This window comes from Tympanuchus pallidicinctus, unplaced genomic scaffold (assembly GCF_026119805.1).
Source record: "Tympanuchus pallidicinctus isolate F22 unplaced genomic scaffold, pur_lepc_1.0 scaffold24, whole genome shotgun sequence".
Lineage (NCBI taxonomy): Eukaryota > Metazoa > Chordata > Aves > Galliformes > Phasianidae > Tympanuchus > Tympanuchus pallidicinctus.
Window position 1 is genome coordinate 4,398,023 of NW_026294741.1, and position 27,942 is coordinate 4,425,964.

At 53.9% G+C, this 27,942-nt stretch overlaps 1 protein-coding gene across 3 annotated transcripts in view; it reads left to right on the plus strand.

Annotated features, from left to right (window-relative positions):
• Positions 1–27,942, plus strand: part of SMG6 (SMG6 nonsense mediated mRNA decay factor) — a 90,552-nt gene that overhangs the window by 35,608 nt on the left and 27,002 nt on the right. For 2 of the 3 annotated variants that reach the window (XM_052689197.1, XM_052689198.1), the window contains exons 11-13: positions 9,402–9,518; positions 9,995–10,163; positions 17,351–17,552. In XM_052689197.1, the coding sequence (XP_052545157.1) occupies positions 9,402–9,518; positions 9,995–10,163; positions 17,351–17,552 (488 nt within the window). Of the gene's footprint in view, positions 1–9,401; positions 9,519–9,994; positions 10,164–17,350; positions 17,553–19,977; positions 20,163–27,942 lie in introns of all 3 variants that reach the window. The other variant, XM_052689199.1, reaches the window with a different exon arrangement.

Sequence of the window (27,942 nt, forward strand, 5' to 3'; positions counted from 1 at the left end):
GCGAGGGCTGCAGGCACCTGTGGGGCTCCTGTTTGTGCTGTAGCACCAGGATGGAAGCGCTCAGGGCTGGGAGCTGGGATATTTTCGCAGGGATTTATACATTTTGGCTTGTGCACCCGTCTCTTTCAATTAAGTGTATGGGTGACGGAGAGGTGAGGTGGGAGCGGGGCTTGGGGGGCTGCCTTCCTTCTGTCCCGTGGGTGGGAGGACCCTGCTGTGAAGGCAAGCAACTGCACGGGGCTTTCAGATATCGTTTCTAAAGTGGAATGTATTCACCGCTCTGATAGAGGTGGCCTTAGGGTTGGCTCGGCACTGCATGCAGCAGGCATCCTGCTTTGGGGATACGTGTCAGTGAGCTTGGGGACACCTGGCACTGGGAACCTCTCGTGCCATCTGCTGGCACACAGGGCTGAGCATTCCCTCACCGCCCCGCACGTCTGCAGCGCGCCACTTCCCGTCGAGCAGTTCAGCGAAAGCAGTAATTAGGGCCCGTAAAATTTTATTTTATTAGCGAGAAGTGTTGGTGGGTAATTGGCCATAATTTGAACCCAGCCAGATTGGAGATTAATAAAAAAAATAGGAGCAATCTCTTTACCAGAAGCAGCAGGGCTGTTAGCCCCGATCCCTGCCAGGGCGGGTGGGACGGATGGCGGCTGCGCCTGTGCCGTACCCGTCCTGGAGGGTGTTTGACACTGGCATTGGAAGAAAGGAAACCTTATTTTCCAAGAACTCTGCTCTTTCTCAGCTTGATAAGTATTTAAAATAAAAGCTGCACAATTGGAATTGGCAGAGCATCCTCATTCTTTTGTCTGTCTGTTTATTTTTTTCCCCTCATCCCTCGACATGTGTGCTACAGCCCACGGTTGCTACACCCCGAAGAACCGCAGCCCCGCGGCTCGGCAGGCGCTGCCCACCCCGGCCTGGCTCTTTGAAGCCCAGCAGAGCAGCGGGGCCCTGGACCCTTCCCAAAGTCAGGGGGCACGGAGGTAACGCTACAAAAAGTGCTTTTCCAACCCCTTCACTCGCAGGGCAGCAGAAGCAGGAGTCGAGCTGTGGCTGTGCTGCATGGCCCCGAGCATCTCGCCGTTTGCAGGCTTTGTTAGAGAGGTCGGAATGCAGCCAGCAGAGGAGCACCCGTGCGTCCACTGCAGCAGCAATGCGAGCAATCAGTGCCTTCTCCACTCAGTGCATGTGGCTGAGCTGAGCCCTGCACACACGGCTGTCACGCCGGGTTAACGCCGTGTGAATCACACCCGGGAGCTGCTTCAGGTTACTAGTCCTGGGTGTTGCTTCAGGTTAGTAGTGCTTGTTTGCGCTTGGCAGCCTGGGCTGGAACCCGGTGGAACCGTTTCCCAAAGAATATTTTTGGTTTGAAAACTGAAGGTCAGCAGTTCGCAGGCGCCGCGCTCGCAGCCAGCTCTGTGGTTCTCCTCGTGCCACCGGGCCAGCAGCACTTGAAATCCCGATCAATCGATCTGCAACAATATGAAACCACGAGCGGGGCTGCCAGATAAAACTCCCCGTCTCGCCCCTTTTTCCCCACCCAAAGTGTCTTGCTGCCCGTATCCCCTTTCTTGCTGCCTGTCTCCTTCCCTCCCTCTCGGCTGTGTATTGGACTTTTTGTCTATCTTTTTCCATCTCTCTGTCTCTTTTCATAACAGTTTTTAATAATGTTTTAGTTAGTTCCAGCCTTTTCCCTCAATGGATCCCATTGGAAAATGCATTTGAAAGGAAACAGTTATACACTTCCCTTCCTTTGAAACTCTGTTGGCACCTTTTCCAGTGCAGTAAACCATACAACATGGATTTTCAAAGTTTCCAAACACAGACATGCTGGCGTTAAATTTATGAAAAAATATTTTATTCGACTGTATAGTAACTGTGAGTCTCTGAGCTGCTGGTCACAGTGAAACCAAAGCCCGCTTTGGAACTGCAGCAGGTTTTTGAATCTGTGCAGGGAACGTCGCAGTGCTGGAGCTGGGATGCTGAAGGGCTGTCGTGAGCTGAGCACGGCGGGTCGGGGCTCTTCTCCCTGCACATGGGAGTGGTGTAACCACGGCATCCGTGAGTCGTGCCAACCCTGGCTCAGATCGCAGGAGAAAAGAGGATTTTGGCCCGGAGGCAGTGCGTGCCTCGTGCTTGTTGGTGGTGAGGAGGTTAATGGTGGTGGTTAATCCAGGTGTTCGGGGGGCCGTGGTGTTTGGGACCCGAGGTCCGGCTCCGTGTGAGCCGTTGGAGCACTGAGATCATATTTTCTAATATCGGGGCTCGGATGTTAGACTTCCTGGAATCGGTTCCCTGTGTGCTGTGGGTTTGTGCCTGCGGTTTCAGCCCTGCCAGCAGGGAATTGCTCACCCGACACCTGAGAACCTTCCTATGCGTGGCACTGAGCTTGTTCCAAATTTCCACAGGAGGAGCACACAGCCCCCATTCACCGCCGGTGCTTGGATGGGTGAAGCTGGCCGTGTCCGTGTGCGTACCACTGCAAACCTCAGAGTGCTCTGCAGCTCCTCACTCGCCAGAGGTGTGCTGTGATGCAGACAGGGGCTCTCTGGCAGAGCAGATGATGATGTGGCCAGAAGACCCTGGGCTCTGTTTTGCTGTTGTGCCATCACTTGTGTAAAACTCCTCTCCCTTCCCGTGGCATTTCTGCAGAGAACTCGTTGGTTGCTTTCGCCGTCCGCAGGTCCAAACAACGGGATGGCAAAAACTTGCTTCTGTTTTGGTTCATGCCTTCTGCTGGTATCTGTAGTGTAGGGATATATATATCGATAACGAATCATGAATTATCTAGATTTTGAGTGCTCACCTTGAAATGCAGGAGATGGAGGTGTCCTGAATGCGTTGTCTTCCACGGGTTTCATTCATCTTCAGTGCAGGGCTCTCATTAGCCGTGGTTGTAGCTGCAGTTGCCCAACATCTGCAAATCTGATCCCCTCTGTGTCGCTTCTGAGCTGTTAGGGATGTGCAAATACTGATGTGACGTGAGTGTGGGCCAGTGACTTCTGGGTGCACTGGGGAGTGTGTGACCAAGGCAGAGACAGAACCGGGGTCTCCTGTGTAGCACTGAGCCATCTCCATCCCCCAAACACAGTGCTTTTACAGTCCTCAGCCTCACCGTGTTCATGTTTCAGCACCTGACAAGGGTTCTTCAGGAGGGTCTCTGGCAGCCATTCATTTCTGTGCCGACTGGCGAAGCCAGCGCGAGGGCGGATAAGGTGTTATGCCAGTAGGGCAACCATGCAGTGTCCAAACGTGATGAGCTTGGCTTGAACTTCCATGCCTGCTCTAAATCTGGTATTGCTGACCTCTGAATGCTCAACGTTGTGTCCGCTGGACATTTATTTTCTGTAGGGATGGGTTGGGGTGGCAGAAGCTCTCCCAGACCCCTCGGCCAGCCCCTGCCAAGCTGGTGGGTCCTGCTCCAAAGTGTGAAGGTGCTGGGGATTTCACTGCAATGGTCGAAGAATTTTGAACTTGAGAAGAACAATATATTTTCCCTAACCTCATTCTGGCAAATGGATGAAGTTTTTTCGATGAAATTTTCCCAATAAATTTAGCTCGAAGAAAGCTTTTGGCATGAGGGATCTCAGCCTAAATGGTTAAAGTTTGGCAAAGTTGTTAGGAACTAAAACCAGGGGCTTATAATGGAAAGTGTTAGGTAAGCCTCAGTGTAGGCACTGTGTCTGGGCTGTGCCCTTGTCACAGGAGTGTCTGAGTGCTGGGAGGGTACAGCATGGGGCTGGCACCACCCGGAGGGGATGCTGCAGGGGGTGAGGAGGCATTTTGGGTCTGGGCTTTGCTGCCTGGTAGAGGAAAGCAGGGGCCACAGACTTGGCTTTGCGTTCTGGCGTTTGCTTTGCAAACTGACCTAGCGGAGCTTGGGTCCCTCAGGAAGCTGTAAAAAGAAGAGCAGCAGCAAATGAGTGAATGTGTTGAAACGGAAGCTCCTCACTTTGCTGTTCCTGCCCCATCAAAGGCAGCTCTCTCCCAGCGCTCCTGTCTGCAGGCTCTTTCTCTCATTAACTTTCCCTCCAGGCACAGAACGCTCGCACCAGCAGAGGCACGTTGCAGGCTGCCTGCTCCAGCACAGCGATTGTCCTGCTACAACTTCACTCCGGCCTGGAGTAAACCTCTGGGGAAGCCCTGTTCACACCTCCTCCCACTGTAAATAACATCTGACACAGTGACAGCCGGGCTGGGATGCGTGCAGTGCTTTGTGGTGCTGCCTGGCTGCCCGCTCTCTGAGCACGAGGATGCACGCTGCCCTTGCTGCCCATGTGGGTGAGGCTGTGGCTCTATCTGTGTTTGGTCAGGAAGGATGAAAGATTGTGCAGACTAAGGGGTTTTGTCTATCAGGCTGCATCGTCCTGTTGTGTGTGTCTGTATCCTGCCTCACTGAAGTGCGCCTCGTTCCTTTTTATGCTTCTGATGTCCATGTTTGTTCTCCTTTTGGTGTAACCCTCACCGTGTGCCCCCGTTCGTTCAGATGTACTCTGTGAACAGCCCTGCTCGTGTCTTGCACCCTGTTGCCCTTCGAACCACTTCAGCCCCATTGTGTTCCTGCATCCTGCAGCACGATATGCAGCTGGTGCCGGGCTGGTCTGGAGCCATACTGCCATGCCAACCTGGATTAACACACTTTCTTAGGAGCTGTTCAGGAGCCGTGCACATTTGGGCTGTTTCTGACCCTGCACAGGATGGTGCACATCCAGAAGTGACTCTGCAGCCTCACCGGGCTGCAGGGTGCAACCCAAGGTCCTGGCCCCGCCGCTCGGGTCAGCACCCCAAGCACATTGAGCTCTGAAGTGCTGCTCAGTGCAAGTGGAAATGGCTTCAATCTGTGTTTTGACTGATGGGTCTTTTCAGGAAATTTCTGAGAATAACATTTCTAAAAATGGCTGCTTCTTTCCACTGATATTTCCTGGAAAAGGCTGCAGTTAATTTTAAACCACTATCCTTTTCCCTTTTCAAGTGGAAATGGCTCTGAGCTTGTCCCCGAGGCTAGTGTCATTCTTTGTGCCCTAGCCTGAGTCGTGCAGCTGTGGAACAGTGTGCTGCTCCCTGGGCTCCTCTTGCAGGACAGGTCGGTTTGTAGGGCTGCAGAGCTGGGGGACCTGGGGGGCACACTCAATGCATTCATCAGCCATCCCTATAGATCGGAGTGGGCTGGCAGCAAGCAGCAGCCCCGGGGTGCTGGGAGAGCGTGGCTTCCTCTGTGGCTCTCGGGCAGGCTTGTTGCTTGGGGTGGGAATATGTCATTAATTTTTATACCTTCCCCTGTAAACCATCGACCCTTTTTATGATGTCATGAGGGATTCCTTAATTTTGCAGCTGCTTCCTGGTTACGTCAGAGAAGAGCCTCCCGTCCTCGAGCCCAGCGCTGCAGTCCAGAATGGCTGGAAACAAATGAAGTGTTGAATATCTAATGGCTTCCACAGGGAGAGCTGCTCCATCCTCCCCAGGCCCCCAGCATTCCTCACCTCCCTCCCTCGGACAAGATGGGGTTTCAGTGCAGAGCAGAAGGAGCTGTGGGCTCCTGGGCAGCTCTGGGAGTGCGTGCAGCAGGTCTGGGTCCTCTGGCTGAGACCCTTGTGTGGCTTTCTGCCTCTCCGTAGGACAGCTTGCTGCAGGGAGATGGGCTGATGTGAAGTGGCTCTGGGAGGGCTTCAGCCCTCTGCATGCAGGTGGTGGTGTCTGCTTGGCTGCGGGGCTGCGTGTCCTCACTGCTGCCTGTAAATGTGAGGTCAGGGAGCATCCTTCCAGGAAAGCTGCCCGGTGCTCTTTGCAGGGCATCAGCCACGGGTGTGAGTGGGTTCCCAGGCTCCTTTGAGGGCAGATGAGTGCGTGTGTGACTCGCTGTTCCCAGCCAGATCTGGGAGTGCCCATGACTCACTGCTCCTCTTCGAGGGGGTGGCAGGGAAATGCCCCGCAGCCCTGAGCATCCCCGCTCTGCTGGGTTCTGTCCCATTCCCGGCAGTGCTGCTGTCCTTGCCCACTTCCTGCAGCCGGCCCCATCCCGGTGGGCTGCCAGCAGTGTGTCTGGCAGAGTGACTCACGGGGAAAACACTCACACTCGTGGGGCCTGGGGCCGAGTGATAAGAGAGCAACCAGATCGCCTTCAGGTGGTGTCAGCACGGTGGTCACCAGGCTCTCTCCTTCCCCGCAGGGCAGCAGCTGGCTGGTGAGTCAGCTGTCTGTGCTGAGCTGCTGACACATCCACCAGCGAGCCTTAGGCAGGGCTCACCCACAGCCTGTATCATCTTCAGGGCTGTGCCTGGAGAGCTGTTTGCTCAATTGCCTTTGCTTACGGTCCTTTAGAGCACCGCCATGGAAGATGGGTTCAGCTATTGCTCCCACGGAGCAAAGCCCTGTCCCTGTGCCGGCACCACTCCAGGCTTCCCAGCCCAGAGCAAAGCTCAGGGTAATAAGGATGGGGAGGCCAACATGGAAAGCGTCTTGCTAGAGCCCTTCTGACCCCTGGCTGGAGCACTCCAGTTCCTTGAATCAAAGTGACCTGCTCTCCTTTGAGCCTCTGCTAACGCCTGGTGGCAGCGTGTGTTTTAGCCATGCAGGGTTCACCACTCCTCATGCTGTGTGCTAGCTGGGATGGAGGCAGGAGCACAGACACGCTGTGTGCTGCCTGGGAGCTGCTGCAGCTCCTTGCCCCTCGCTTCCAGCAGCTGAGGCCACGTGGCTCTTGCAGGATTTCCTCCTGCACATGGCACTGGAGCGGCTGTGAGCAGCTTCCTCCAGCAGCTCCCCTTCCCCAGCCACGGCCATCCCCTACACCGCCGCTCTTTTCCCATTCCCATTTCCTGTGCCTGGTCTTGTTGCCCTAAGAGAGCTTTGGCATTGCTGTTTTGCACACCCTAGTGGGAGAGGGGATGTGTTTATCACTTTTCCTGGAGATTATCTGTTTAAGCACTCTCTGACAGTTACAATAACAAGGGCAGCGCGTTGTGTTTCCCAGCAAAAGGACACTCGCTGCTGAAAGATGTATAGCACTAATTAGAAATACATAACATCCGGCCACATGGCAGCCTTCTCCCGGCCGCTCCATTTCCTGAGCTCAGACGACTTTGACGACAGTTGGTTTATGTTTTCCATGAATATAATGTTCTCAGAGAAACACAGATTTCTCCCCTTTACAAAAGTCCCCGCGCTCTCCGTCTCTCTCCTTGCTCTCCCCGCACCCTTCCCCTGCAGAGCAGGTAGATTTATGACTGCAGAAAGCCTGAGTCGGATCCTGAGTCAGAACAAAGCTGGCAGCTCATGCACGGGTTGCATCCGGGAGCCAGGTAGGTGCTTGCAGATGGAGCTGCAAAGGAAACTGCCCCTGCTCTTCGTGCTGGAGAAAGAAACCTCTGTCCTACATGCGGAGGAGCAGGAGGGCTTTTCTGCAGCTCTGCAGCTCAGAGTGCTTTTGTGATCTTCAGAACCACCAGCCCGGTTGTGGTTCCTTGTTGCAGTCTGTGTTTGCAATCTGATGCTCATCAGCTCCTATTCCCATCCCATCCCATCCTACCCCATCCCATCTCCCTCCTTGTGCTCTCGGGCTCTCAGCAGGGTCCGCCCTCACAACCAGCAGCAGTGGGCAGGACAAGGACGTGGCTTTGGAGGTCCCCGTGCATTGGATCGAAACAGTTTGGCCTGCTGAGCGTAATGCAGGTTAGGTGTCAGGGTGGAAGATGGAGCATGCTCAGGGAGCTGAAATCTTAGAAGGTTTTAGCTGCTGAAATGAATTCCTATTGAATATGGAAAAACTGCTGTATTTGAGATGTTTATAGCTTGGCCACGCATGGACAGATTTCTAGTAGGTCAGGAAAACTCTCTGCTAAAAAGGTTATTCTGCAGCAAAACCTCAGATCCCCTTTCCAGGATTTGCAGTTGCTAGATTAGCTCTAGGAAAAGGTTGTAAGGGTTGTTTTTTTTCTAAAAAGGGTAAGCCACTGCCTTATTTCCTAGCCTCGTTCTCACAAGTAGCCCAGCAGTTTTGGCTAAAATATTCCAGAAGAATTTGGGCTGAGAGAGGTATGGAAACTGCAGATCCAGTGGTTCAAGTCAAGTGGAAAATGGGGTCTGAGGGCTGCTGGTGCCCACAGTGCAGTGGTGAGGCTAACAGCCTCATTTGAGGCTTTAGGGGAGGATGCGGGGTGACACCTGCAGCTGATCAGGTGTCAGCAGCAGCACCTGAAGGCATTTTGGCACTGGTCAGTATGGGCTGCAGGGTTTCGTTTTATTTGATCATGGGATGAGCTGGAACCATAGGGAAAGCACTTTGGGGTGCCTGCACAGTCCTGGGGTGCTACCACTCAGCATACTGTGCCCTGGGGACACAGCAGCACTCAGGTGACAGTGGAGTGGCCTCAGTCTGTGCCTGTGTAGGATGGGAAGCAAGGAGTCCAGCATTGAAACAGAGTGACGGGAGGAGGGAGCGTGGTGAAGACGACTGTAATTTCTTGAACTGGACTGTGGCCAGAGCACTGGGACTAACACTCTTAATTGTGGGAAAGGCTTCATGAAAGAGATTTACTGTCCCGGAGTGGTCACATCTTTAGTTTTATGTTTCCTCCCAAAGCTGACAACCCTGCAGGCAGGCGCTTCCTACCATCGCTCGGCGGCACCAGCACGAGGAGCAGAGCACCCTCGTTGGGCAACCGGAGGCCAATGGAGGGGAACAGGGGCAGAGGGGATTTGGGGCCAGGGGCTGCCTGTGAGGCTCAGCATCTTCTTTTGCCCCAGCATGGGCAGCCCGTGGTGCCATGCCCACGGTGCCGCAGGCTGTGCTAAATGCAACCCACGCCCGGCTCCAGGCAGCTCCCTGCAGCCAGCGTCCCGCTGCTCACTGCAGCCTCAGAAGTGGTTTCTGGCTGGGTGTAGATGTGCCGAGGGGATTTGCTGTCACTCGGAGCCGGCTCTGTTTGGAAGAGCTGTGGTCGTGTGGCATCTACTTGAGTAACAGCTTCAATTAAGCTCTCTTGACAAGCTGTTGTGTGACGGCTGAACTAAATGGGAGGAGCCCCCTCCTCAGCTGCTGAGGTTAAAACTCCAGCAGGGACAGAGATCAAACATGCAGCTAATTACCCTTTTAGCACTTAAACATGCCCTCCTCCTTCAGGGGAAGGCATCAGCTCCAAGCAGCAGCTTCCGTGCTGAAAGCCCCGAGCACTGGCTCAGCACGAGGGGTGTTTTTGGGTGTGACGAGGACAGCGTGGCTGCAGCCTCACCCTGCTCCCATAGCCACCTGCTTCTCCCCATATGTGCAGCAAGTGGACCCAAGGCAGGTGTGAGGAATCGCCCATTCCCTGCTACATGGGATGCACAGAAGGAGGCTGTGTAGGTGAAGTAAAGAGGGATCATCTGGCTGCTCCTCACTAAAATCTCTTTCTTTCTCACAGAGTGCATCTCTGAGGACTGCCGCTCTGTCATCCAGGAACAGGCCACGGCCCTGGGGCTGTCCATGTTTGCACTCCTGGTGAGGAGATGCACCAATCTGCTGAGAGAATGCATGCAAGGTAAGGGCTGACCAGCAGGACTCTGTGCTCCCACCCCTGGGGCAGCATGGAGGGGGAGGCTGAGACCTCATTCTTTGCTTTTTTGTGCACCCCTTCCTCTCTGCTGGGGTCCTGGGTTTCTTCTCCAGCATCCCAGGCTCTGCATCACTTGGCATGAGGTGTACTATAAAACTGCTAAAAATATTTGGAAGAAATGGATGGATGCAGAGCATGCTTTCTGCCAGATATTGGGAAATCCCAAGTCCCAGGGACCTCAGGACCCTGCCTCTGTGATGCTGGCAGTTGTTGTCCTCATAGATGGATCGGACCCATCCTGGCTTACTCCGTGAGCCACTCCATGTAGGAAAAAGAGCTCTGCCTTTGCTCTTGCACCTTCAAAGCTGGGATGCTGGGGTCTGTGTTGTGCGTTCCTTGTCCCTGCCTGAGACGGAGGGGCTGCATGAGCCTGGCTCAATGAGCTCCTCTTGTCTTTGTAGTTCAGCCACAAGAGGAGGAGCAGGAGGATGAGGAGGATGACATCAAGGTCTCTGCCTTGCCCCAGGACCTGAAGGAGCTGCTCCCCAGTGTGAAGGTCTGGTCAGACTGGATGCTTGGCCACCCAGACACCTGGAATCCACCACCAACTTCTCTCGAGCTCCCCAAACAGTACGTGCATCTTCTGCTCTGTCTTGTAGTTCCTCCTCCCTACTCGGGCTCGTCGTGCCGCCTTTCCCCCTCGCTCACACTTGTTCCTGGATGTGGCACTCTGCGTGCAGGGGACACTCGGTGGGGACTCATCACCTTCAGTGTCACAGTGACAGGTGTCCAGCTTTGGACACTGGGGGTGTGAAGGGGCTCTGAAGGTTCTGGCATGTGCCTCTTTGCTTCTGGCTATTAGGAGATGAGCCGTGAGCTGGATTTTTACCTTGTGCTTAGGGTTTGTGTCTGCTTTATTGGGATACACCTCCTTCAAGCCCAACCAGCTCAAAGACAGAGCCTTCTTCTCTGGAAGGAGGTAAGTCCATTTGCAGCATGAGCATTTTACTGCCTGTTTTTATCTGAAACAGGCAAACCTTGGTCAGGCTGGGCTGGCCTGGAGCCGCTTGCCTGTTCCCGGAGCTCCAGAAGTTGCCTCCCTTCAGCTTCAAGCACAGCTTGCCTCTACCCCCGCATCACAAAAAAGGGTTAATTTTCTAAACTGGCCGATTCCAGCCCATTAGTCCATAATGCGGACTAGGCAATTTGCATATTTTTGGACAGAAAATCAAGTAAAAGGGCCAAGTATGGAGTATGCGAAGCAGTGTCTGAGCATGCTCCGTAGCTGCTTTCCCGCAGGATTTTCCATCTGCCTCCGGTACTCCGGATCCAGAGCCTGAAATCACGTCTTATTGTTAATCCAAAGGAGCCAGAACCCAGGGTGATGGGAAGGCGCATTAAGAGTAATCCAGCAAAGTGGCTTAACCATTAATGGGTCCCCGCTCCGTGCGTCAGGTCCAGTCCTGCTCTCCTAGTTTATTGCCTCTACTCCAGTTCTTTTTCATTTGGCTGAGGAAATGGAAATCTCACACAGGAAGTTCTGGGCCTCATTTTGTGGAGATGGAGTCTGTTTTCTGTTTGTCGGCTGCTCGGTGTGGGACCGTTGCCTGCTCATGTGAACCGCTGCCCATCTTTGGGCAGGAACTCAAACTGGGATCTGTCACGTGCGCCTGTTTGCACCAATCCCCCCTTCCACTGCGCAGAGAGCCGCCGAGCCCTTGGCGACGGGCAGCCTCGAGATGGAATTTCTGATCGGGCTCACGCAGCCGGCGCTTGGCGCCTTCCAGGGATGAGCTGCCTCCCCTGCTGTGGGTGAGGGCTGTGGTGTGGGCGCAGGTCTGCTGCGTCCCCCTGGGGTACTGGAGCAGGTGCAGGCTCCCGGTTGCCCAGCAAGGCGATGGGCTCTGCTCCGTCAGGTCTTGGGTTGCCCAACGGAGAGAGGGTCTTTGTCGTGCTGCTTGCCCATCTGGCATGGAGGTGGCTGAGCGACCTTCCTCGTCCCGTCTCTGAGTCTCCATTAGGGTATGGGCAGCCTTCCTGAGGGCTCCCTCCTCCTCTTTGGTCCCCCAGCCCTGCCTGTGGCAAGGGGATTAGCTGCTTTCTCAGCCCACAGCTTTGTGTACCCAAGTGTTGGTGGTCCGGGAGAAGCTGAGCACCCCCAGAGCTGCAGGGAACCAGCTCTGCTCTTGGGCATGACCTGGGACTTGCAACGTTTTCCCCAGAGGTAGGAAAGGAAGAGGGAAGCACTCGTTTAGAGTTTCAGCTCTCTATTGACAGAAGCATGCTGCCTCGCCTGGGGCTGCTCAGTAACCAGGTAGAGTCACCAAGTCTGGGGGTTTGGATAGGAACAGCTTCAAAGGAGCTCAGAAGTAAAACATGGGTCAGAGCAGCAGGCGCGCTGGAGGAAGCCAAGGTTTGTGGGCAGGGTGAGCTCAGAAGCAGGGAGAGCATGAAAGGAGCATGCACAGATGCCAAGTTGCAGAACTCTGAGCAGGGGCCTGCTGGGCTGTTGCATGTGTGCTCTGTGCCTTCCGGCAGAGGGACGTGCCACCAGGTCCCCTTAGCAGGCTCTGTCCTTCAGCAGTGCCAATGGAGAAGCTTTGGGGACGTACTGAGACCGCCTCCCAGCACCCTGATGCCACGACTCAGGAAGGGGACAACAAAAAACCCCCTAAAGCACAGCAGCACCCTGCAAGGATGCCACGAATGTGCAAACGTTTCTGGAAAAAAACAGGCCCCATACCCACCTGGCAGCCCACCAGGAGCAAAAGGCCTGGCTCAGAACTTGCATCAAAGTGCAGCTCATCCGGGGCCAGCACTGCTGCCAGAATGATGGCCTGGGCTCAGGGCCAGCAGGGCAGCTTGTCAAGCCTCCACCAGAGCTGAGGGCCTGGGCTGCTGGGGCTCTACATCCCGAGGCCTCCACTCGTGCTGCGTTCGCCATGTTCGTGATTGCTGGGTCTTAGTAAGTGAGAGAGCTGGGGGACTTTGAGAACGTCTAAACTCAGCCCAGCTGTGGCAGTTGGTTTATTGCTTTCAGCTGGTACTTGAACCCAGGTCCTGGTCTTGGAGTCTTTCCCAGGTTTAATCCCCGGAGCTTTCTCTGCAGCTGTATGACACTGCGCTGACCCCGAATGAGGATAGGAAAATAGAAACGGTGCCAAGCCAGAGTCTCTTTTTCATTTGGAGTCTGGCTGTCTGCCCATGACCAGGGTTACATAATGGGAAACATAGCTGGGGCTCTGGAGAGCCCGCGTTTCACCACGCTGCCCAGACCTTCGCATTCTGATGCTATATATCTTCCTAATTGTAGCTCGGATGCATTTATCACACTGCTGGATTTGAGTCCATACAATAAAAAAAAACACGAAATTCCTTTGCTCTCTGCTTTCCCTGTTGGACAGACGAAGGGAAAGGTGCGAGGGGTGAGCGCTGCATGTAGCGCAGAGCCACGTGGGCTTCGCAGGGCAGGAAGGGAATTTTGGAAGGCTCCATCTGTGGGTCTGTGTCCTGGCAGGGATGTGGGGATGGAGCTGGCTCTGGGCAGGCATCTCCTCCCAAGCTGGGCACCGGCAGCCAAGAGGGAAAATCTTTCCCCAAAAGCTCTCCTTGCTCTGTCACGTGAACCCAAGTGATCACACCCAGGTGTGACTCAAAGGATGTGTTGAGAGTTGTTTTTAAAAGACCAAAATTGAGATCTTGAGTTTATTTGAGAGGCAGGGCTGTTCTTTCCCTCTACCTCTCTGGGAGACGAGGGACTCAGCAAGTTTTGCATGGCTCTTCTTTTCTTTGGGTTTTCCAGGATGGGAGCTGAACCCAACTGTGGACATCTCTGCCTCAGGGATGGTTGCTCCGGACCAGACTACATGACTGGAGATGTTTCCAAGTCTTCTAGCTGCTCACAGCTCTCACTTCAGTGTCTTAAAACACATGTGACTCATGGCAAACATTGCGCTGAGGTTGGAACAGGAGGTGTTGGAGCAGTGTGTGCCATAGCCCTCGGCTGGTAGCATCTCTCAGACGGGCTGTCCTCAGGAGAGCCTGGCAGAGATGGGGTGACAGCAAAGCCTAGGGGAGCAAGACATTTCCTAAGGCAGACGTGAATGGAAGGTGAGCCTCCAGGGAGCTGCTGCTGTTGGGGTGAATGTGTCTCCTTTTGGGGTGTATGGCTGAAGAGCTGAGTTAGGCGAAGAAACTTCTCTGTGCTCTGTTTTATTGCTGTAGTGTATCCATTGCTTAAAGCAATGCAAGAATTGATAGGGAAGCCAATGGCTGCACAGACTTGTTTGCCACTGGGCTGACCCTGGAGAATCTGTTCTCCTTCCATGCTGCAGTGAAGGGCCTCTCAGTTTGCAGAGGCTGTCTGCAAGCATTTAAAAATGGTTAATTTAAACCAAGTATTAAATTGAATCCAAAAGCTCTGAGCACATTCTGGAGCTTACCTTCCCAGAGAGATCTGCCAGATCTCTCTCATCACGTTGGACTTGCAGAGAAGCGTCACTGAGATGGCAGCCCCCACTGGGAGGGATGGACGCTGTCTTGGGCAGGGGTGTCAAGAGTTTACTGGAGACTAAACGGAAAATCCCTTTTGCAGATTTCAGCCTTGATAGTAATGCTGTCCACCAGAATTTCCCTATCAAGACATCAAAGTGAGGATTCGGAGGAGTCTCGTTAGCGTAAAGCTGGCTGAGAGTGAAGGTAGAGCTGGGTGGAGCAGAAGCCAAAGAGATAGGCTGTGTGTCAGTGCAGGGGCTGGGAGCAGCCACACACCTCAGGGAGGAGTATGGTGGCACTTGGGTGACCAGAGGGACCACGTGTAGGGCAGAGCAGGGAAAAAGCAGTGATGCCAAGGGCAGAGCGATTGAAAGAGTGTCCCTCTCTGACCCCAGGGTTGTCTCCGCTGAGCAGGGCGAGCTTGGGGCAGAGCTCCCATCTCACCTCCCTTTTTCTTCCTTGCCTTGAGCCCGGCGAGGCAGGGTGGGAAGGAGGGAAGCTGGGAGCAGGACGTGGGCTGTGTGTGGTGCTGGGAGGCTCCTGGCAGCGGGCGCACGGCCCCTCATCCCCCAGCCCACACCGTTTGCCATCTGCACGGCAGCGCGGGCCTCGGGAACACAATGCAGGGCTTCTTTTGCTCCTCTCTTTCCGGGTTTGTTCTGCAGCTGTGGAGTTTGACTGTTAGTGTTTAAACAAGCTGGTATTACACAGGAAATGGCCACCTCCACAGGCCCCCGCAGGCTTGTAACATGGGGTCATTGTACTTGATATTAATCACCAGGCAACCCGCTCCCCCGGCCAAGATGGTGGTGGGTGTGAGGGCCCCACTTTGGGCTCTGGGCCTCGGTGTGCATCTCCACGTGCCCCCACGGCCCTACGGGCATCGTCCTAAGTGGGGGCTGTCCTCATTGGAGCCCTGGCCACGCATCTCAGCCTGCACTTGTGCATGGCCGGGCCGCGTCCCGTCGGCATGCAGCTGGGCTGCGCTCGCACTGACAGCTACATTAAACCTGGAATCCTGAGGCAATAAAAAAGAAATTAACTCTTTTTTTTTTCTTCTTTTTTTTTCTTTTTTTTTTTTTTCCTTTTTCCTTTTTTTTCCCCCCCCCTCATCCTGGTGGAATAAGCAAATGGAAACGCGTCTGTGGGGAAGTGAATGAACCCCCCGTTCTGAAGGAAGACCTCGCGCTCACCCCCTCCTCGCTTCCTCGCTTAAAAGCTTTGGGATCTGCAGGGCTGGGCTTGGAGTCAGAAAGCATTCAGCCGTGGCCTCAGCGTGTTGGGAAGGGACAGCAGGGAGAGGGCTTTGGCCAACGAGAGCAGGGGAACCGCTGGGACCCCTCCTCAGGGGGTGGTGCTGCCCTGCGGAGGGGAAGCGAACCAAAGGGAGAGGCAGCAAACGGTCAGAGGTGCAGAAATGTGGTGTGTGCTGGCTGCTGTAGGGCTGCTCGGGGTTGTGTTGTAGCGGGAGCTCACTGCCCGCCACAGCAGAACTGTGGTTGCATTGAAGGAAACCCAGGGTGGAAACCTAACACGTCCAGCACAAATGACAGATGTGGCCAGGCCCCGTGAAGCCGTAGGGAGCTGAAGATGAAGGGGATAAAGTGACGGGGAATGCTTGTATAGGGTCCAGGGGCTGGGGGACTGCAGGATGCTGACAGCGTCAGCTCACAGGACAAGCAGTGAACCTTGAGGAGGGAGATGGCCCCCGCGTGATGCATTCCTTTCTTCTCCATCCTTGCCCCACGCACCTGGGAGCAGCCTGTGCATCGCTGCAGCCCCTGCTCTGTGCCCCAGCCCTGCGATGTGACTGGGTGCATGCAGCCCAGCCTGGCTGCCAGCAGGGCACTGGGGGAGGGCTCAGCCTCCCAAGCCCTGCGCATCTCCCATGGGCAGAGCTCGCCTTGGAGGTGGCCCAGAGCAGCCCTATCACATCCGGTGCTTGTCTCTGCAGCCCGGGCCGGAGGATAAACTATCAGGGCTGTGGGGCAGTGGATCATTCCTCTTATTATTTTCTTCTTTTGCAGATAGGGGTCGTGGAAAGTTCAGTTCCTTTTAACCCTCGCAGCTCTGTTTATTTTCCAGCTGGTAGCACAAACGCAACGTTTCCCATTACATCACAAAGGGCCTCGGACAGATCCCTCCGAAAAAACGTGTTGCAACTGTTTATTTTTTTCCATATTTAAACATTTCTGACAGCCAGACCTGGCCGAGCCAAGCGATGGAGCTTTGTGAATGAACCCAGCTCCTGGTGTCTGTGTGCAGAGGGCTTTGAAGGACCTCTTCTCCTCTGCAGTGTGCTGGCTGGGGCTGGCTCGGGGACGTGGGCGACTCTGCGTTACATGTGTGCTGATTACGTGCCGGGCTTTGATTAATGGCTGCTCATTCTGCCTGGCTCCCAGGACGCTCTTGAAAACAAGATGTTTCATTTCAGTGCGCTTTCCTGGTACATTGATTCCCGTAAATAACCGAGTGCAGACTCTGTCCACCTGGAGCAGTTCAAAGAGCAGGGGGGGGGCCTCCCTCCAGCCCTTGGTCACTGCTGCACCCTGGGTGATGCTGGCTGCTCTATGCTTCTGCTTCTATGCTGCCCCACCTTCCTCTGTTCTTCCCAGCTCATAGGCTGAAAGAACCCTCCAGAAGCACTTCTAGAACTGGGGCAAGCAGTGCTGTATGGCAGTGCAGTTGGCATGGCCCAAACCGTGGGGGTGTGTGATGGGGATGCACTCCCATGGGCTGCCCGTGGCCTCACTGCTACCGAGGAAGGTGAGACAGCGCAGGGACAGCTCTGCAGGTCGCTCTCAGGCGTTGAAACCATGGCCAAAAGCAGAGCACGAGTTAACGCCACGAGGCTGAGGTTGAGCTGCAAACTTTCTCAGCTTTTAGAGCGTGGCTGCAGCGCGTGCTGGCAGCAAATACCAGCCCCCAGTGCTGCCTTTGCCCCCGCAGCAAGATGAGTTTGTCTTCCCAGCAGGCTTGGAAATAGAGCAGCGAGAGGCATTTCTCCCAGCTGGAACGGGCTGGGCTCCCTGGGGCTGCTGGGGAACCGCTTCCCGCGTGCAGCGTGGGGCAGAGCAGCGGGAAGGGCCGAGCCGTTCCCATGCAGGGGGCAGGAAGGGTCGGTTGGAGGGCTGAGAGCCCTCCCGGGGTCGGTGCCAGTGCAGCTGTGTGCACAGCCCTCCCCGTGGGCACGGCTGCAGCAGCGCGGTGCGGGGCGGCGTGCGTTGCCTCGTCTCACCTCTCTGGTATTCGCCGCAGCGTCGCAAGGCAACTCCCAATGCATTCCAGCCCCGAATTGCTCACGTCTCTCCTCGTTCTCCCAGGGTCTCAGTAGATGTGTGGGCGACGCTGGCTGACTTCTGTAACATACTGACCGCAGTGAATCAGTCGGAGGTGCCCTTGTACAAGGACCCAGATGACGACCTTGCCCTGCTTAGCCTGGAAGAGGATCGGCTGCTCTCGGGCTTCGTTCCCCTGCTGGTCGCCCCCCAGGAGCCCTGCTACGTGGAGAGGACCTCGGACAAGGTCAGCAGTAGGCCAAACATCCCCCCTCGATTCCTCCAGACTTTTATTCTTGGGAAGTTTTCTGTGCAAACGGAACACGATTAAGTCATTGAGAAGGGTGTTAAGGGAAAATATCGACCTTTCAGCCGCTGACATCCAGCTCTGTGTCATGAAAACCCCTCTCGACTTCCTCTGGTGTGTGTGTGCTCGCTGGCATGTTGTATATACGATCATTTCCTCACTTGTTTAAATAGTGCAGCTTGTGTTGGCAGTGCTCTCAGTGCACTCCAAATGGTTTGCATCATGCTTAAAGCACCCTCCCCCTCCCCCCAGCCACAAAACTCTGCCTTAGGAAAGCAGCCAGGACTTTTTTCCTTCTCTAAAGAGGAGAGTGATAAATAGGTGACTAGAGAGAAGCAGACACCATGTGTTAACGTACAAAAGGCTTTTAGGAATATGAAGCATTCCCCACTGCCCGCTCTCTATTTTCCTTTCTTTGCTCTAGGAGCCCATTCTAGCCTGAACTTTCCTTCGGCTGTTTGTTTTTAGAATAATGAAATCAGTTCCCTTGTTGATGTGGGGTTTGGGGTCTGCTCTCTGCCACCACCTGGCCAGGAGGGACCTGGGGGCTGATACCGTGCCTGAACCTGGGAGGTGGGGGGACGAAGGAGGCACAATGGCATTTGTTTTGCACGCCCTCGGAGGCACGGCAGGATGAGAGTGGCTCTCAGCAGTTTCCTGCTCGCAGGCAGAACTGCAGCAGCAGCAGTGTTGCTGTGCTGCTTCGCTGGGCAGTCGGTGCTGTAGGAGGAAAAGTGGGGTGCAGGGCTGGTGGGAGCCTGCTGGTAACAGTGGCAGTGCGTGCTCCCATGTGCCACGTCTTGACATTTTCCTGAAGTGACCGTGAGAAATTGAGGACCTTTGTCGCAGGGGGGACCCAGGAGGTGCAAATTTCTCTTTCACTTCTCTGTCTGCCCTGCCCGTGCTCACAGCGCTGCCCGCAGCCCCGCTAAAACTGAAAGCCTTCCAGTTTTGGGGAAGCATGTTAGTTTAGGAAGTCGCTGGCAAAAAGGATTGTCAAGTTTTGTGTTCGGGGAGGTCAAACAGCGAGCACATCTCTGCTCTAAGGTAGCACAGCTGCACTGTGTGTGGTGTTGCCCTGCTGGGGACAGTCCCATTACCCCTCTCCCTATGCATGGGCTCCTTCCTCCAGGCACTGGATCTGGGCTGTGCCCCATGACATTGGGGCTGTGGGAGGGAGCTGCTATTCCCCAGGGTCTCACTGCTGTAAGCACGCAGCAGTTCATTCAGAGTGCCATCTACCTGCCCTGCCAAGCACTTGCGCTCAACGTGCGTGAAAAAGGAGAAGCATCTCTGTGCTCCTGCTGCACCTGAGCTGCAGAGCTGACATTTGTCACCGTCTTGAGTCCCTTTAACACCCCATAAAGAAACTGTGCAACCAGTGGAGCTGGTGTCCATCCCAGCGCAGCAGCAGGCACCCAGCCATGCAGCGTGCGATGGGACTGAATCAGTTACCTGGGAAGATTGCACATCCTGGAGAGAAGGAGCCAGGCTTGGATGTCCTGGCCTGTCTACCACATTAGGTTTTTTTTTGGGGGGTGGAGGGGGGTTCTTTTTTTGCCTCCTCAGTGGGTTTGGTTTGGTTTGAAAGTAACTGATGTTAGAACAGTGATCCCACCCAGCACGTTGGGGTGTTGGCTGGAATTGGTGCAAGTCTGGGAGCCCCTGTGGAGCTCTGGGAGCTCCTTGTGTTGTGCTGCCTGCTGGTCCCTCTGCCTAGCACCAGGCACATCACACCCAGGTGGGTTCCTTCCACCCAGCAGTGCTAACGCTGCCCACGCTGAGCACAAGCATCAGGTGCTGCAGGGGCTCTTCTTGATCCAATGTGAAGCAGCAGGTGTGTGTATTCCCTTTGAATATGGGTGGGGGGACAGGGGAGGCGGAGCAGAGAACCCATCAGCCTGACTTCCAGGAAGGAGCTGAAAGAACTGGGGCATTTTAGTCTAGAGAAAATTTAGGGAAAATGTGGCTTTCAGCTGGAGAAAAGGCTGTTGTGGGAAGGAGGAGAACAGGCTGTCCTCCAGCTCCGTGCTGAACAGCGCAGGAAGGAATGGGCATAAATTGCAGCAAAATAGATGAAGATGAGGTTTGAGGAAAGGCTTCGTTCCTTAGGGTTGTTAAGCACTTGAAAGTAGGCTCCTGTGCGATGGTGTAGAATCTCTTCAGCGTTAAGAGACTTGTAAAAGCAGGGTGGGTGGCTCTTCTCGTACAGCTTGGGTGGAGGTGAGCTGCCTTGGAAGCAAAGTAAGTGCTTTGAACCTTCCTACCCCATTGCATGTGATTTGGTAATGCTGCAGAAAGGCACTGGAGTGGCGGCAGTTGTGTAACGGCAGCGCTGTGACGGCCGTGTTGCACTTTCCTGCAGTTCAGGACCCTGGTTCAACTTAACAAGAGGATCCATGAGTGCAGTCCTCAGTCTCCTGCTCTGCTCCCTGCCCTCTCAGTGCGCACAACCCAGGCAAATCTCGCTCTGCAGCAGTCCAGTCGTGTTGCAGGAAGTTTCCTGTTTGTGTGCTTTTGTCTGTTCCTGATTGACCAAGCTGCAAGCAGGTGAGAAATGGTATTTCTGTGCAGCAAGAACTCTCTTTTCAGTGCTGATTTTACATTGCTGGTTAGCAAGAGTTATTTTTCTGCACCTGGTTGCTTTCGTGTTCTCAGGCTTGGCCCAGTTTCCAAGCTGTGTTCACAACAGGTCTTTGCCAGAGAAGCAGACAATGTTCTGCTCTTTGTGTTGCACCCTGTCAAAGTGCTGGAAGCTGGGAGGAGAATTCTGGTGTACCAGAGAGGCTCTGGGAAGCTGATGTGCTACCTCTCCTATTGCCTGCATGGCTAGGAAGAGTCTGTTCCCTCTTTGCACCAGTCTCACCTTGCTTACTGATACTGACTTGCACTGCAGTTTCTCAATGAATTTGGGAAAACTCAGGGGAAGGGAATCTGTTCAAAAGCAAGAGTGGAGAGTATTGGGCTTAAAATGGTGTGAGGTTATTGGCTCCACCAAGAGGATGGCTGTTTTGTAAGCTGTAAAGGACAAAACACTGTGCTTCCCACTTCTTTTTGTTTTCCGTGACCCATTTAGCAGATGGAGTTCACAATTCAGCCAGAGTTTCTCAGCAAGTTTTTGAGCATTTGGCCTGGCTCTTATTTTGAGTGAAAATGTTCTGACTCCGTTCGTTGCCATGAAGCTGTGCGTTAGGATTCCTGCTGGAGCCAGTGTGATACTTAGAGCTTCCCGTCGTCTCCTGCACTGTCATTGAGGCTGTAACCAACAAAAGCTGTCTCCGGGGTGAACATAACTTGGTGATGTTTTCCTGGGCGTATGTTGGGCAGATATCCACTGCAGCTTGTGTGATGGAACACCACCGAATGTACCAGTCAACAGCAAACTATGCAGCCTGGTGCCTGGGCTGTCAGACTGCGTCTGCAGCGTTCGCAGCCGAAAGAAACGCTGCCAGTAATGGGAGCCCATGGTAAAGGGCCTCAAACTCACCCAGCGTCGTGCCCTGCAGGAGCATGGAGCAGCAGCGTGGCTGAGCTGGGCTGCAAGAGAGGAAGTGATGGCTGTGGCTTTGCCAGGCAGTGGTGTGTGTGAGCTGTGAGTGGGTCTGCTCTGGGTACATTCCTGGGAATGTGGGGCACATCCTGGATTCCTCAGCTGTCATCCTGGTGTCTGGGGAGCATCCTGCTGTGCGGTGTCCCTGTAGTGCTGGTGGCAGGGCTGCAGGAAGGCTGTGCAGTAGGGAGGTCCTCGGTAGAATCATTCATCGTTTGCATCCCTGCAAGTTCCTCCTGTGCTCAGCATCCCCCTCTGAAAGCTGCCCTGCCCAGAGGCAGCTCTGCCCCATTTCCCAAGCAGGGAGACGTGGAGGAGAAAGCGTTAATGTCCCTTCCCACAATAAACCTCCCTGCATGGGGGGTCCTGAAATCCGAGCCTCTCCCTCCTCCCCCAGCCCTGACACACGTTAATAAAAGGTTTTTAAACGCCAATAAAAAGGCAGCAGCCCCAGCTCACCAGGTCCGGGGCCCAGGGTCCTTGGGAAGGCACTTCACAAATGTGTTTTTTGCATTTTCAGGCTTTTGGCTGGTGAATAAGATTGAGGAGAAATACTCCTTCCCCTGATAACAATACAGTGAGACGCAGGATCAGCAGTGTGTGGATTAAAACCAGACGGTGCATGATTAATACGTATGCTTATAGGGCTAGTCACTGTGGTTCCCTCCTCTGAAACAGCGAGGCACTTTTTTTTTCCCCTCATGTGCATGCTCATGTGTGCAGTGGACTGTCTCAGATACTCACCACTCAGCTCGTCTGAGCCCTGCCTCATCTCTCCAGGCAATCTAAAGCCCTGAGCTGGGAGGCTCTGAGAAATTATGAGCAGCATTCCGTATTGTGCTGTGCCAGCCCTGGAAATCAGGTCCTGCACAGCTCCTCCGAGCTTTGCACGCTCGGTGTGGTTCTTGTTTCACAAGTTCTTGCTTCCTGCTGTTTGCACCACTCACCTGTCCGTGCAGAGCGCCCCTTCACAGCACACAAATCTCTTTGCTCTGCACTCTCCACCTAACGGATGGTTCACATTCTACCTTCTCTCTAGTTTCCCCATCAAGCTCTAGGTTTGGTGATCTGCTGTGTTGTGGGTGAGCTATTTTGGATCCTTTAATTGTAGGCTTGGGCTAAAATTAGTCCTTTCTTGTTACTCAACGTATTTACAGTACTGCGTCTTCTTAAGGCTTTTAAGATATCTCTTGTCAGTGTGTAGTAGTGTGTGTGATGCTTCTTGGATAGGGAGCCCCAGGTTTAAAGGTCCAGAAGGAACAGCAGTCGGAGTGGCTGGGCTTTGCCATGCCAACATTCTGTCCTTTCCAAGGCTGGATGCCATATCAGAATGGTGGCCTTACAGTGATTTGGGGAGGACTTCTTGCAAGGCAAGAGGAACAGGAGTGAGACCAGGAGTCAGAGAGCACAGACTCTTCATAGGCACAGAGAAAACCCCGGTGAGGGAATGTAACTGTTTTCTCAGCATCCTTTCCGTGTTCCCATTCCATAACCTTCGAGCTTCTCCCCTCCAGCTGGCAGGAGAATGCTCTCAGCCCATGAGAGTGAGAGCTTCCAGCTCAGAGCTTGGTCCAGGGAGGAAAAGGGAAACTGTGAGCAGAGACCGGAGCCCCAAGCGGGAGAGTCCAAGGAGGAGTCATCCTTGAAAAACTCCTTCCATCCCTGTTTGCCTTTCCAAACAAGCATCTCTGCCACCAACAGTGGGCACTGGGCAGGAGCTGCCGGGGTTGGAGATGGGCACCATCCCAACCTCCATCTTCCCTGCTGCCTGCTGTCCCAGGGACTGCTGCTGCTCTCCTGAGGCTGTGCAGGGCATGTTGTGGTCACTCAGCCTACGGGCTTGGCTGGCAGTCACTATTAAGGCAGAAAAAGGTTTGAGCGTATCTTTAAAACTGTTTTCTCCAGCTGAAGGTAAAGGGAACTCATTGCAAACAAGCACTCGTACAGCGCGAGGACACTGAATACAGCCCTGGAGAAATCTGCAATGTGGAATAATAGTTCAGTCTCTTAAAGGAGGGAGGGGGGGTGAGGTTTTTTTTTAAAGAAAAAAAAAAAAAAAAAAAAAGCTGCAATAAATCTAGTGAGTGGAATCTGAGGGAAATGATCCCATCTGGAAAACTCCAGCGCTGGTGCTGCTGAAGGCTTAAGGAGCGATGCAGATCGCAAAAAGCAAACCCTGCAGTCTGAGGATGACAGCCTTCTTAATTGATGTCCATTGCAACTGGTACTCTGCCAGTTTACGTTGGCCCCATTCCAGCGTGCTGTAATTTTGGGGCCAGGTGTGAAGCGTTTCTGTTCCATCTTGTTCCCAAGCACCTACAGAAGCCTCACACATCTCACTCGAGGCTGCAGCCCTGTAGGAAACAGCTGTACAGGTATAGGTGAAAGGAAATGTCACAGCTGGGCTCGCAGTACTCCCCCGTGCTGTGCCTGGGGCTGCGCTGGGGAGGGCGAGCGGGGAGGTGGCCGCTGTCACCCGCACACCTGCCTGTCTGTCAGCAAGCTGCTTTGAACACCCTGAGCTGCTGGGAGGGACGAGGGGGTCCGAAGCTCCAGCTTAAAGAGGAGCACGGGGTGCATGCGTCAGATCTGGCAGTGGGGGTGCAGGGGGGGAGCCCCCAGGGGCTGCCGGGAGGTGGCACGGAGGTGGCAATGCATCTCGTGTGACTGCTCCCGTGGGATGACGTGCTGACAGCGCAGAGCCTCTTTCCAGAGGCTGAGAGTGGCACAGTCTGAGCGCACGCCGTCTGAGCTTTATGTCTGGTGGCAAATGGGGGAGAGCAGGAGCCAGTGTCTGATCTGAGGGTTTGATCAGAGAAGGTTTTCTTTGTCCAGGTCACTGAGCCTATTGTTAAGCCCAAGCAAGCTTCCCCGCCAGGACTGCCCTGCTGTTCCCCCTGTCGTTTTAAGACCTCTGTTGACCAGATACGAATCCACGCCGTATCCCTGTGCGCCGTGATCTCGGGGGCTTCTCTCCTCCTCCTGTCCCATTCGTATGCAGTGCTGGGACCAGCGAGCAGCTTGCTGGGACCCCGAGCTGTGATCCAGGGCCAAGGGCAGACGCTGCCAGCCCTGCTGCTTGAGGATGGGGCACTTTGGCCATCGTGTCACCTCAGAGGGAGTCATGCTGTTGGGTGTGAGCCGTGCACGCGTACCAGCATGTGTGCAGCGCTGCTCCCTTTGGCTGTGGTGTCAGCAGAAGGCTTTTTTCAAGTGTTTTCTGGAAGTGTGATGTGATCTTCAGCTCAAGGCGCAGACTGACAGAATAAATCAGCCTTGTCCCATGCCTGCCTTCAGTCCGTGCTGGAGCTTTCTGTGCGGATCAGATGACGCTCGTTGTTGAACATCCTTGGCTTTTGTCGTCCCCAGGCCAGGTTTATGTAATGAGATGGAAAACTTGTGTTTGGCCCTTTGTCTTCAGAGCTGCCTCTGGAGGTTTGGTGTGGGCTCCTGGGACACAGGAAACGTCCCGTTCATGAAACTGACAGAGCACGTGCTCCCAAAGCCAGCATCGGTGCAGCGACCTCAGGGATGAGTGAAAATGGGAAGGGTTGTGTTTGCTTTGGGTCCTTTAGCAGGTAACAGCCTTTCTTCTGCCACACGGGCACCCACGTGGCACAAAACCACGGCTGGAAAGGGCATCAGGCCCAGCAGTGCACGGCCCCAGCCATGGAAAAGGTATTCACCGTGGCTGCAGTGTATTCAGAATGACATATTAGAGTTCAGACCTCTTGGAATTTGCCGATTAGTCTGTAAGTGTATTGAAAGGCCTCATTAAAGCGCCATTAATGCTGGATCTCCTCCCAATGAGCCATCTCTTATTGCTGCCCAGAGAAAGCTGGAGGAAATGGAGAGGCTGCTCTGGCTGGCCAAGCCGTTCCTTGGGCATGGAGCGTGGCTGCAGCTCAGGCACTCTTTTGTGATGCTGCAAGACTTAACGTTGTGCTGCTGCTCTTGCAGGAGAGCCTGGCTCTCCGGCTGCCTCTGCCTTGTGCTTTGCCTGGTGGATGGGCACTGGAAAAGTCGTGGGTGCCCCATCCCTGGAGGTGCCCTGAGCAGGCTGAGCTTTGTGGCAGTCATCCCACAGCAGGGGTTGGAACTGGGTCATCTCTAAGGTACCTTCCAACCCAACCATTCTGTGATTTCATGTGCTGCTGCTCGGCTCTCAGTCACCCAGTTCAGCCCTCAACCCATTGTAGTTTCGTGGCAGTGTCTCTGTTTTGTTTTTGTCCATGCAGAATGCTTAAAACTTCCCTGCTGAAGAAGGTAGTGGCTGTGGTATCCACCAACGCAGCTATTGGAGGGACCTCAGGAAACCTGAAAAAAGCCCCAATTACTAACTCCTCATTGTTATCCTGAATAAGAAAGATCTGCATCCTGGGAAGCTTGCCAGAGCAGTAGACTGAGTGGAATTCAGGGAGTGGTCAGCCCAAATAACAGATGGGGATCTACTCTGTCTCTAAGGGAGACGGAAGGTGACCTCTGTCATTGAGCTCAGGGGCTGCCTGCCACCATTGCGGTGCGTTGTTTGGGGCTGTGCCTGGGTGAGGATGGAGAACCCAGCGCCCTTGGTGGGCTGTGTCCATGTCCTGTCCTGCTGTCCCATCCCAAATCAGGGCAAGGTACGACTGTAGTCTTATTTACTGTGTCGTTTCTTGCTGTCATTGAAGCCTAAGCACTTCCCAGGCATTAATGAACGTATCTCCACAACACGTTGCAGCATAAGGAAAAGCAATTTCCTCGTTCAGGATTGGCAGCAGAGGTACACGAGGCTGAGGGACCGGCCTGGGTCCCACAGGAAGCCTCAGCTTCAGGATGAGAACAGGCCCCTGATACCCAGCACTTGGGGCCAGTGCCTCAACCCCAGGCCACCCTTGTCCCTTAGGATGAGGGAGAACGAAGGGAAGGGTCACTCAGAGCCTTTGGGTTCTTCCCACCCGTAGGCAAGTAACCATAGGCAAGGGAAGTAAAAATGCTGGGTGTTTAATTCAGATCATTTCATTAACCCCTCCCCCCCCCTCCCTGTAATATGTTTGCATATATTTACTTAAAAATAGGTTAAGAGACATCCTTTTTCAGAATTAACAAAATTTACCCTAAGGTTTTGCACATGAGCGTTTTACGTGAAGCATTTCTCTTACTGTATAGCACTGAGGAGCATCTGTATCACAAAGAGAGACAATAATAACATCCATTTCTGTCTGGTTGGCTTTCTGAAGAACGTTCTCCAAACCGTGCTGGGGATAGATGGGTGTACATACAAACAGATGAAGGTGTGCACTGAGGTCTGACCACGTGGCCTGTTGTTCCTGGGCACCAGAATGGATTTACAGTTTGGATCTCTGTCTCAAGTGTAAATGATGCAGTGCATATGATAGAGCTCATTATTGTTGAAGGGATTGAGATTTGTGTGTGTGAATGGAAGAAGGTGGGGTTTGCTGGTGGACACAGAGCTTATTCCATGCATGATTTTGCAGAAATGTGAGGGAGGACATTGAGATCCATTCACTGTTGTTCCTTTCGATGCCTTCCGCCCTTTTCTCCCTGGTAGGAGAGGATCATTATTCAGCTGCCAGGGAGGCACCTTTAGGCTGTGTAAAGATACAGAGTTTGGCTTGGTGGATCCTTGTGTCCCATGAGGTTTAGAGTTGGGATCTGAGCATCTTAATGGTGGGATCTGAGTACCTTCAGCGCTGCGTGCATGAAGATGGCGAAGCTGCTCTTTGCTCCACATCCTTCCCTTTTCCATTTCCAGGATAAAAGCCACCAGTTGGGAGGATGATTTATTTAAATGAGTTATTTTATGTGTTGGGTTATGTGTTGGGTTTTTGTTGGTTTTTTTTTCTAAAATGAAACATGTTGGGCTGGTGAAATGTGAGGAGAGAATTTGCTGGAACTTTGGCTGGACTTAGAACATATGTCCTGGCAATGCGTGGACACGGAGCCTGGCTCTCATAGTGGAGGAATCCCCACTGCTGCTCTGGGTGACCACAGCAGGAGGGGACCCCTGGCACAGTGTCACCCCAGGGATGCTCCGTGTGCTCCCACATCCCTGGGGCAGAGCCTCCCTCCCCACAGGCACCTCTCTCCCCTTCTGTAGCTCGCTGGGCTCACGTTCCCTCAGGCAGGATTCCCGCTTTTCAGCTCTTCCCAGCTTTCACCTCGGTTTCCCCCTTTTTAATAGGAATGCTTGGCCTCTTGCACTCGGGCTCGGGGAGGAGCAGCGTGTTTCTGCAGCTGGCCTGCTGCCAGATGTCATCACTTCAGGCAGTGCCACGCTGCACATCTTCAGCAGTTTGAAATGGAGAGACAGAGGGAGACAGATAAGATCAGCAGCTTTAGGTGATGGCATTGTTTCAAATAAACCATGCATGACCCAAAGCTTCCACTTCAAATGGGGAATGAAATTGCTTCATCCTTTGACAGCTTGCTCCATGAAAGAAATTTATCTTCACTTAATTGCTTTAGATCCCAAGAGGCTGTGTACAGTAATTTCTAAGAGATAATTATATCAAATTAAAAAAATATGTGACTATCCGACTGCCGAGCCTGGATGTGGTGGCCAGAGAGCAGGAAGGGAAGAGGCAGCGTGTCCTGCTCACAGGTTGGTGCTCCCATTCCTTCTCCTGGAGCTGAGCTGGACACCAGGCACCCTGATCCACACCTGATGGGGTTTCCATGCTCCCACCTCATTCTGGAGATGGGCAGCTTGCTGGGCTCAGCCTGGCACTGCTTTTGGGTGTTCCTTTCTGATAGTGGTACAGCAGTGCTGAGGAACAA